The sequence below is a fragment of the Triticum urartu genome, chromosome 1 (assembly GCF_003073215.2).
Source record: "Triticum urartu cultivar G1812 chromosome 1, Tu2.1, whole genome shotgun sequence".
NCBI classification, from domain to species: Eukaryota; Viridiplantae; Streptophyta; class Magnoliopsida; order Poales; family Poaceae; genus Triticum; species Triticum urartu.
The window spans coordinates 485,025,102-485,035,926 of NC_053022.1; the positions used below are offsets into that span (position 1 = coordinate 485,025,102).

Below are 10,825 nucleotides of genomic sequence, written 5' to 3' on the forward strand. Positions count from 1 at the left end.
AAGTCCCTGAAGGGCTTATACTTCCGAATCCAAAAGCAAATCGCAACAAGTTTTGTATAAAACTTCATAAGTCGCTCCATGACTTGAAATAGTCGGAAATCATATGGTACTACCGACTAAATGAGTTCCTTCTTAAAAAGGATTACTCGATTAATGATGATTATTTACATGTTTAATAAAGGAATCAATTTGACTTCCTTTCATCACCTCAGTGTATATTGATGACCTCATCATCAATGTCTATACAAGACCCAAACATGCACAAAATCATCTCAAGACGGGAAATTTGGATTCAACCAAATTTAGCTCAAGTTTACAACTTGAGCATTCTCTCAAGAATACATATCAGTCTACATATATCCAAAACATATATGAAAAGTTCAATGTGGATATATCATACCAACAAAAGGTACATGGTCAATATAAGAAATATTAACTTATATCTCAAGCCCACAATAAATCTTGGGCAATTCCATCAGGAAAATCAAAGATATGACCATGATGTGATGAAATGATATTGGCTCTTTATTTGATCCCAACAGTGCCATATCGGTGACTGAATTCACTGGAATAGTCTTCTCATGGAAGTCATCTAAATAGACTTTAACGACTACTTCCACTAATCACTCTAATATAATTGCTCTACCTAAAAGCATTGCAAAATATGCATGGCTTAGCAGAATGATTAGCCACACTCAAAATCATGTGGTTGAGATTCAGCAGAATCACATAACTTGATTTATCAAGACGCTACCACTTGTGTTACTCAAAAACTACAGGTTATATGAAGAGCAATATTATAAAGTACATTGCTCGAAAATTACTTATCCTCACGAATTATAGAAACAATATGCAAACAACATACTTTGAAAATCCTACGGATTATTCATAATGTCACGATCATATCAATGGAATTTGTATTACACATTCTCCAGGTTTGCAAAGTTCAGGGGGAGTAATTTCCCAAATCTATAACCTATTAACAACCCTAAGATTGCATATATTGTACTCTTTTTCCCTTTATGAGTTTTTCCTAATGGTTTCTCATAAAGGTTTTTAACGAGACAATATAAACACAAGTGCACGTATATGTCATACACTTTCTCCTTATATTTTTTCCACTGGGTTATAAACGAGTTTTCAATGGCATATCATATCGCACTCTTTTCCTTTATGAGTTTTCTATCAAAGTTTCTCATAATGGTTTTTAATGAGGCAATATCTTATCAAAGATCATACGTCATACTTTCTATTTTTCCTATCGAGGTTTTTAAAGAAAGTACTCAAGACATATTAATTGTTCTCTAAACTCATCAATGATTTTTCTCCTTCTTCAAAGGTTTTTCTCATATGAGTTATCAAGAGACAATAATCATTATATGTTGCATCATTTTCTCCTTATTATTTTCCCACTGGGTTTAAAGGAGTTTTAGCAACATATCTGCACTATTCTCCTCATATTTTTTCCACAGGGTTTTTGGAGGAGACATTCAAGATTATTCAAAGAATTTGTCAAGATGATGGATGTCCCAAAGACAAGGCGTTGTACAAGGGGGAGTGTTAAGAATAGAATAGTTGCTTATTAATTAAGCTAATTAGGATTAAGTTAAATGTTAGATAGGTTACTTGGTTCTCAAGCAACCATGTATTTTCTTGGCTCTCAAGGCAACTATGTAATTCCTTGGCTCTCAAGTAACTATGTGTTTACTTGACCGCCAAGCACCATGTGTACTTTCGTCTGAGTATAAATACCCCACTTCTATCATCAATCAAGACTGATGGATCATCTTTCATTCAAATTATCTCGTTCTTTAGTTTTCACTCAAAACAAAGTCGATACCGGTGCTAGTTTCTCTGAAGCATCACTCAAAAAAAAACAGAGCCCAGCAGCACAACATACCGCGTGTGGATGTGCACACACGTATTGACCAAGCGCTGCATCTGCCGAAGATTTTGAAGTTTGAACAGAGACAGCGACACAGGCGCAACGTCTGGCAACACGCAAGCACAACGAACGAGGCACCATCAGCCTTCACACGATCACATCACAGGCGCGGCAGCAAATCAATCACGGCGTTGGCCACGTTGCTGGCATGGCAACAACGACGCGAGAGCAACGCCACCATCATCAATCCACCCACCTTCCGCCCGCCACGACGTGCGCCAAAGGGCACGAAGAAAAGGAGAAAAAGAAAGAGAAACCAGCGCGGCGCGGTCGCCAATCCTACCTGCCTGCCCTCCGCGGAGACCGTTGCCCGCTTCGCCGTCACAGCCAGCCCCCAATCAAAAGAGCAGAGCAGAGCCCCCCTCTCCCCCCTTCTCCCTCCCTCCCTCCCCGCTGGCCGGCACTTTCCCCAGTCGATCGGGATTCGGGGAGCATGGCGAGGGCCCTCGACGGCTGCTACTCCGCCAAAGACGTCGCCTACAGGTTCGCCGACTTCCTTCCCGTGGCTCTCTTCTGCTCAGGGAACCTACACTTGAACCCTAGGATCGACAATCTTGTTTGGTCTTTTGACCTTGACTGCCTTGCTTCTTCCTGTGTTTGTTCTCAAAAGTCTGTGCTACTTACCGTCCACTAAGGTCAATTTGAGATTACTGATGCGGTATTGCTGGGTTCAGTTGGTACATCATGGATGGATACTGAATCTTTTGTTGCTTCTAGTTATGTTCTGGCTGCTAGAACCTCTGTTTCTTCAGAATACTGAAATGAAATGATCATCGTTGGCACTCTGTTTATTTGAAGAGATCAGCATCTCTGAGCTCAACATCTGGCTCACGGCTGGGATAAGAGGTGTTAAGTGGATTAGTCAGATGTAGCCTTACTTCCCTCTTTTGTTTTTCTGTACAGTTTTGACATGTAATCCCCTTTGAGGCTTCTCCTCTTATCTTAATGAATGGAAAGCAGCATCTCTGTGTTTCGTTTAAAAAAATGTTACGTTTTGAGTGCAGAAGGATATAATAAATTCTGTGGGACATAATTTGAACTTGTGAAGGCATACAGAAAAACACGGAATTGTCATTTATATGCGAATACGACGTTCTTGTCAAAGCGGTAGGATGGTAGTTTCAGGTTTCTATGTTCAGTCTGATGATGTGTGTTCTTTGTTTCTTCATGAAAGCTGTGGGTACTGTGGCTATGCATTGAACTTGAGCTCCTCGACACGGAACACGGCCAACATTGGATCAAAGTATGGAAAGCAGATCAGGAAAGGCGTCGTCTCATTCTTCGCAGTTGACGAGAACCGGTTCACGCAAACCGACGAAGTGAGCTGCACGCCGTACTTCCGCTCAAGGTCTTCCTGGGGTTTCTTCAGAAGGAGGACACGATTGCTCTGCCGCAAGTGCAATGGCCATATCGGTAACGCTTATGACGACGAGGACTCTGCCTTGTATCATAGCTCAGATGACACACTCGCAAGCTCAGAGGTCAGCTGCACGTCTAGTCGAAAGAAATATGTTATCAAGATCAATGCGCTACAGCCATCATCGGACGACTCCGGTGTTCCATTCTCTCAATGACAGCAATCTGAAATGATGTATTGTATGCCTTGAAAAGCATGGTAAGGTCTCTACTCTGTGCCGGACTGGGATGCTGTGAATCAGAGCTTTTCAAGGGAACTTGCCATCTCTGTGATGCTTCAGTCATCTCACTGCACATACTTGATAGTAATTTTTCATTTCTTTTCTATTACCGTTGTACATGTATACTTTAAACAGAAGTGTCAATTTTTGGTTGTGTTGATAGTACAAAATGGGAGGGTCTTTTTGGTGTCTACGTCGGTACTTGTGTATCTATGTCTTCAGCGTGTTTGCAACATGTTTGCCATATTCAGTCGCCTCCCTATCAGGCGTTCAGTCTCATAAAGGCGTTCTTGAAGTTGTTCATGTGGGAAGGGGTCAAAGCTGTTTGCGTCGAAGAGAAAAATGTATTGAGATACTGTGAATATTATCTATCAAAATGATGTCTATCTTCAGTTTATTGTCTAATAGAAAGATTTCTTTTATACACAAATATACTTCAAAGCCAAACAACAAGGACCACTAATTCGTGTGAATACCAATATCAATCTAACTTGGTATACCTGTTACATTGCCGTTCTGACCGGATCATGGTTTTGTAATCTGCATCATGTCTTCTCAGGAGAAATTACTACTCTGTTATTTGAGCTGCTTTGGATATCTGAATGTAATTCGTAAGAGATCCAATGCATCATTGCACCCCTTCCTTTGTTTTCATTGTTCAGTTTTTCACTTTTTGTTGACACCTCACAAATGGAAAATCGTTTGAATACAGTGAATGAATCCGCAGGATTTGCAGTGAATCATTGTCACTGTAAACTCATCCACATCCTCCTTTGAGATAGCAAAATGAAGATGACCAATTCCTCTAAAGGATGTAGTTGTTGCTGCCACTGCAGAAGGGGGTTTTTTCGCGTATGTGTATTAGCAAATTCTGCACATGGAATCACCGTTCAAGCAATTGAAAAGGTTTCTGTAGCAACTAGAAATCGACAGAGATAAAGCAGAAATGATGATTCAGAGTTAGCAGTTCACAGTAACCACATCATGAATTGGTAACTGTGAGAGTTCCAGACTAATTTCACAGCTGGAACTCTTGTGAGCATAACAAATCAATCTAAGACTGGATGTATGCAATGCAGACAAAATTCATCTCAATTACAGCGTTGCACAACAGAAGGAACACCAATTCTGCCCAGTGTTGCACAACCAAGTACGATTTGTCGGCGTCTACTGATAAAATCTACTTACTCCAGAGCGCACACAATTTTGCATTACAGAAGAAACAGCAATCGCACACAAACAGAGATATAGCAGGCCAACCAGCGAGACAAAATTCAGAAACACGGTGTATATTGATTTCCAACTCCAGATGCGAGTAGCTTTGTTTCACGATTCACTTGGAACTACAGAGGAAGTAGCAAACCACACAAGTCGCGGTATCATCAAGCTTTTGGGATCTGCAGGGGAGGGGCGAGGAAGCGCCTAGCCGCCGAAGCCGTAGAGGGTGCGGCCCTGGCGCTTGAGGGCGTAGACGACGTCCATGGCGGTGACGGTCTTGCGGCGGGCGTGCTCGGTGTAGGTGACGGCGTCGCGGATGACGTTCTCGAGGAAGATCTTGAGCACGCCGCGGGTCTCCTCGTAGATGAGCCCCGAGATGCGCTTGACGCCGCCCCTCCGAGCGAGCCTCCGGATCGCCGGCTTGGTGATGCCCTGGATGTTGTCGCGCAGCACCTTCCGGTGGCGCTTGGCGCCGCCCTTGCCGAGCCCCTTGCCTCCCTTGCCGCGCCCGGACATGGTCGCCGACGATCCTCTTCGAGCTGCTGGCGAGCGAATGTGGGGTTGGAGTAGCGGTGGTGGTTGGTGGTTTGTGTTGTGATTTGCGGGGAGGGGCGAGGGGCGTTTTAAAGGGGAGAGAGGTTGGAGGAGGCGTGTGCCTGCCGTTCGATGCGGATGCGGTGGACGGTCGAGATGGGGATCCGCGAGAGAGATGCCGCGGATCGCTGACGTGGCGGGAGGCTTGGACCTGTGGCTTGGCGGGCCGGGTCAGAGGTGGGGCGGCAGCTCGAATTTTTGGGCTGTTGGCGGGGGGTTGTGGCTTTCCTTCCTTTTGTGAGAACTTTCCAGATTTTAAGTTACGAACCAACTTTCTGGATTTAGACGGAGTGCTTTGATTGCAGATATAAACTTTGGCTGAAATTCAACGCGAGACGTGGTATACAGGAGAATCAATCCAAACCTCCTTTTGTTTTTGGTGCATGGACCATGATTGTTGATGAGTATAATGGCGTGATCCAAACCTCTTTTTTATTTATGTTCCTTTTTTCCAAGACTGTTTTTCCTTTCCTTTTCGTGTGTTTCCTTTTTTTTACATTTCAAACAAAATAAAATAATGTTATATTATATGTGAAAGCATTTCTTAATGTATGAACATTTTTAGAAACATGAACACCTTTGAAAATTCATGAGTGTTTTTATTTCCGTGAATAAAAATCTTTTAAAAAATTGGCAAACATACATTAAATTCATGAATATTTTTTAGATGTGAAACCATTTCTTAATGCATGAAAAATTTAAGATCAAGCAGAAGGACATGTCCTATGGTCGGGTATTGGTTGAGTTGTAATCTAGTGTCGGCCCCGTTGTGGGTTAATCTGGCACCTCTGTACATAAACCCTCTATTTCGCCTAAATAAAAAGGCAATGCTTCTGTCGGTTCCTTAAAAAAAACTAGCTCCCACCACAACATATCGTGCGTTTGCTCGCTACCGCGCTAGGCGCATGATAGGAGCTCCCATAGGTCCATCATCGCTCAGTTTGTTGCAAGAGATCATGGTATGTGAGAAAATACCAGAGCTTGAGTCCCTTGATCGAGAAGATGAACTTCCTGGTTACTGGTCGCTAGAAATACTAGAGCTGCATCTTCACCTCCCCTCTGATTCGTAGGCATCGTAGATCTTCCGCACCTCCACTTCTTGGTTGTCGGGCAACAATAACTCTTGCCGCTTTTGGATAGACCCATGGCTCGACATGAAGTATATTACGGAATATGCCCCCCCCCAAATCTTTTACCGGATCCCGAAGCGATGTCGACAAGATCGTTCCGTGTGCTATGGGCTCTTTGGGAGGGTATAAGTTCGCGACATTCATGACGCCCTTGGCCTGACTGCCTTGGTCCCGTACAAGGGGCTATGGCGGCGTATCAATCATGTACAACTCTCCGACCAACCCAACAAGCTGAGATGGAGATGGACTAACTCCGGTCAGTACTCCGCCAAGTGCCGCTATCTAGCTCTCTTCCACGGTTCTATCCCGGACCTGAACTGGCGCCTTCACCGAAAAACAAGGGCTCCCCTGCGAGTGAAGGTGTTCTCTTGGCTATTGATAACCCACAAGTATAAGGGATCAATCGTAATCATATCGATAAGTAAGAGTGTCGAACCCAACGAGAAGCACGAGGAAATGACAAGCAGTTTTTAGCAAGGTATTTTCTGTGGGCACTAAAATTTTCGGTAACATATAGTTTGTAGCAGGACAATTTGTAACGAGTAAGTAATAGTATCGGTAACGAAGGTGCAACAAGGTAGCTCGATCCTTTTTGTAGCAAAGGACAGGGCAGAAAGATCTCTTATAATAAGCAAAGCGTCCCCGAGGACACACTAGTCACTTTTATCATGTTTGTTTAATTCGTGTTTGTTATTTTGATAATTTGATATGTGAGTGGTCCGGTGCTTGGGTGTTGTTTTTACTTGGATAAGCCTCTCGCTTATGATTACCCCCTCTCGCAAGTATCCACAACTATAAAAGAAGAATTAAGATAAATCTAACCTGAAAGTGCGTTATATCGACTAGAGGGGGGTGAATAGGCGATTTTTATGAAATTCTTCACTGAGGAATTTGCTGGTGAGGAAATTCCTTAGCGAAGAACTACTAGCAGCGGAATAAGTACTCAAAAGTAAACACAACAGAATACAAGCATAGTCATCATGATGAAATGAAGACAGGCACAGAGTACAGGAAGCGTAATCACAGGATAACTCAGGATGAAGACAAACAGACTGAAGAAATTGAACTGAGGAAATTGAGAAAGTCTTCAGTCAAAGTCTTCAAACACAGATATGAACAAACATACAACACAGTTATGAGGAAATGAAAGAGTTGAGGAAATAGAACCAGTAAGCTCGGTGAAGACAATGATTAGGTAGACCAGTTCCAACTGCTGTCTCAGTTGTACGTCTGGTTGGAGCGGCTGAGTATTTAAAATCGAGGACACACAGTCCCGGACACCCAGTCCCGGACACCCAGTCAAGGACACTTGGTCCAAGACACCCAGTACTCACCGTATTCTCTTTGAACTAAGGTCACACAGACCTCGTCCAATCACTCGTGGTAAGTCTTCAGGCGACTTCCAAACCTTCACAAACTTGGTCACTCAGCGATCCACAATTCCTCTTGGATGCTCTAGACCATGACGTCTAACCGTCTGGAAGAAGCATAGTCTTCAAAGGTAACAAGCGTCGGATCCACTCAGAATCAATCTCTTCAGTGATGCTCAATCACTTGGGGTTTGTAGGTGTTTGGGTTTTGGGTTTTTGGTTTTTCCTCACTTGATGATTTTCGCTCAAAGTCCTTGGAGGATGGGTTGCTCTCAAATGACAAGTGTCAGTTTCTCTCGGAGCAGCCAACCACCTAGTGGTTGTAGGGGGCGGCTATTTATAGCCTAGGGAGCAGCCCGACATGATAAGACATAAATGCCCTTCAATGATATGACCGTTAAGTGGATAGATATTTTGGGACAGCTGGCGCATAGCACAGCAACGGTCGGAATTTTGAGTAGCAAAATCCTCAGGGCTATCATGTTCCTCACTGTGTAGGCAATCCGCACTGGCGAATTCCTAACTCCTCAGTCAGGACAAATTCCTCAGAGACCAGAAGAACTTCGTCTCTGTCACTGAAGAAATTGACTGAACTGTATGAGATTTCCAATGGCTTCACTCGAAGGGATTGGTAGGTGTAGGATTTGAGTTGAGCATCACATGGAAATTTTTCCTTAGTATTTCCTCGACCCCCTTTAACAGTACGGTGTTTCCTATGACTCAAGAAAGAGAAAAACAAAACTATGAACACGAAAGTCTTCAAGCTTCATATTTCTCGCATGAATATCAAGTCTTCACGAACACACCAATTTATTCACTTTCAAAGTCTTCATGAAAGTCTTCAGAAATACCAAAATCTTCAGTCGAAGATATTCATTTTTAGGGGTCGACTTTTTCTGTAAATATCAAAGTCCTCATAGACTTATAGACCTGTGTACACTAACACACGCATTAGTCCCTTAACCTATAAGTCTTCAATACACCAAAATCACTAAGGGGCACTAGATGCACTTACAATCTCCCCTTTTTTGCTGACTGATGACAATATATGTTAAGTTTTCAACGGGGATAAACATATGAAGTGTAAATACTGATATTGAGGAATTTGATTGCAAGATATAGAAGAACTCCCCCTGAAGATGTGCATAGTGAGGAATTTGCTTTTGAAGCAATGCACACTTGAAGAGTTGAATCATGGAGATCTCCCCCTATATCTTGTAATTCATACACGCATTTAACATATAATATGAAGAATTTGAAATGCATGATGAAATATGGTGCCTGATGAAATTTAGCATGCGTGCAATAATATTAACAAGGAATAAGCATGTAGAATAGTGCATCAAGAGTATCAGAGCATAGTGCATCAAAAGTATCAGAGCACCATCGGGTTTAAGATTACAACTCGATCCAATAAAGTTTTAGAAGAACGAGAGTTGTAACTTAGCAAAATAAATGCCCATATAGTAGACCCGCTTGAAGACTAACTCATGTTTCTCCCCCTTTGTCATCGAATGACCAAAAGGATCGAAAATGAGGACTAACGCCCCTGAAGATAATCATGTTGATGAAGGAGCGCCAGCGTTGTTGGGGTCGTTTGTTGATGTAGGGCCTGCCGCAGTGTCGTCCAAATCTTCATGTTCATCAGTGTCGCGCGATGAAGAATATGAGCTGGCCACCAGAGAAGGAACCTTGACCTTCTTGAATTTCTTCGGAGGAGGTGCAGACCAGTCAAAATCTTCATTAAGACCCATGTTCTTCAGATCTTCTTCACCATACGGATGTGACAGGATTGCCCAGGTGCGATCAAAGACTTGATGGAGGTAGTAGTGGTTTTTCTTCACTGCATTGTGTGTGGCAGTCATGTTGTGAAGAAGTGAACCAAACTGACGCTTAACCCATTTGTGATTTCGATCCACCTTCTGGTGAAGACTAAGCAGAAGTTCATGGTCAGTCATCACGCGCGGAGCAGTGGCTTGAGGAGTGGACTTAGGTGCATTGGCAGAGTCATCATTGGTGGAATAATATGCAGCTTTGCGAAACTGACCATCCAATGGATGAATGCCTTCATCAATTACAGCTGGTGCCTTGCCCTTTCCATCAACTGAGGAATATGTCTGCTTGAGGACTTCAATTGGGGGCAAGTAGCTGAGATGGTTCTGGAAATCAGCTTTGTAGTTGAGTGAAGACCTTGTCCTGAGGAATCTCATGATCCAAGGTCCATAAGGCTTCAACTCAAACGGAGACAGTGCAACATTGGCCATAGTCCTCATGAAGAAATCGTGATAATTGACAGGAATGCCATGAACGATGTTGAATACCAGATTCTTCATGATGCCAACAATTTCCTCATCAGATGAGTCGTGGCCTTTGATAGGACTGATTGTCCTCGTAAGAATACGATAGACATTTCTGGGCACGTACAGCAATTCCTTCTTGAGGAATTTGGTTCGTGGTGCCTGACCTAGTTTCAAAGGCTTCATCAGCACCTACATGTAATGATGTGTGAGCTCAGGTTCACTGTAGATGCAACGAGCTTCTTCAAGGGGAGGACTGAGTGGTAGAGCACGAAGCAATTCAGAGGCTAGTGCAGTGTAGTGAGTGTTTTCAGACATCCAGTCCAGCACCCATGAATTCACATCTTCAGCATCTCCGGTGATGTGCAGCGTTGCATAGAATTGAAGAATCAGTTCCTCATTCCAATCGCAGATGTCAGAGCAAAAGTTGAGCAGCCCAGCGTCGTGAAGAACACTGAGGACTAGTGTGAAGCACGGCAGAGATTTCATATCCACGTGTAACGCCCTCGATGCGGCTATATCTCCCACGTGTCAAAGCACGACTTAGAGGCATAACCGCATTGAAAGCAATGTCGCAAGTGAGGTAATCTTCACACAACCCATGTAATACATAAGGGAAAGAGATACATAGTTG

General features: G+C 43.3%; 2 protein-coding genes across 2 annotated transcripts; one reads left to right on the top strand and one right to left on the bottom strand.

The window, feature by feature from the left end:
- Window positions 1-2,139: 2,139 nt before the first annotated feature.
- LOC125536059 (uncharacterized protein At4g08330, chloroplastic-like) lies at window positions 2,140-3,775 on the top strand. Its single transcript, XM_048699161.1, has 2 exons — window positions 2,140-2,428; window positions 3,120-3,775. Exons 1-2 carry the CDS (start codon window positions 2,379-2,381, stop codon window positions 3,517-3,519), a joined length of 450 nt encoding a protein of 149 aa, XP_048555118.1. The 5' UTR covers window positions 2,140-2,378; the 3' UTR covers window positions 3,520-3,775.
- Window positions 3,776-4,855: 1,080 nt separating this feature from the next.
- Window positions 4,856-5,402, bottom strand: LOC125521182 (histone H4). Its single transcript, XM_048686237.1, has one exon. The coding sequence runs from the start codon at window positions 5,314-5,316 to the stop codon at window positions 5,005-5,007; it is 312 nt and encodes a 103-aa protein (XP_048542194.1). The 5' UTR covers window positions 5,317-5,402; the 3' UTR covers window positions 4,856-5,004.
- Between the last annotated feature and the right edge of the window lie 5,423 nt (window positions 5,403-10,825).

What these genes read in the sequence shown, in the direction of transcription:
- LOC125536059 (XM_048699161.1), top strand. Translation starts at nt 2,379, where the DNA reads ATGGCGAGGGCCCTCGACGGCTGCTACTCCGCCAAAGACGTCGCCTAC. An exon ending in GCCAAAGACGTCGCCTACAG is followed by an intron (nt 2,429 to 3,119) that starts GTTCGCCGACTT and finishes TCTTCATGAAAG; the next exon opens with CTGTGGGTACTGTGGCTATG.
- LOC125521182 (XM_048686237.1), bottom strand. Translation starts at nt 5,316, where the DNA reads ATGTCCGGGCGCGGCAAGGGAGGCAAGGGGCTCGGCAAGGGCGGCGCC.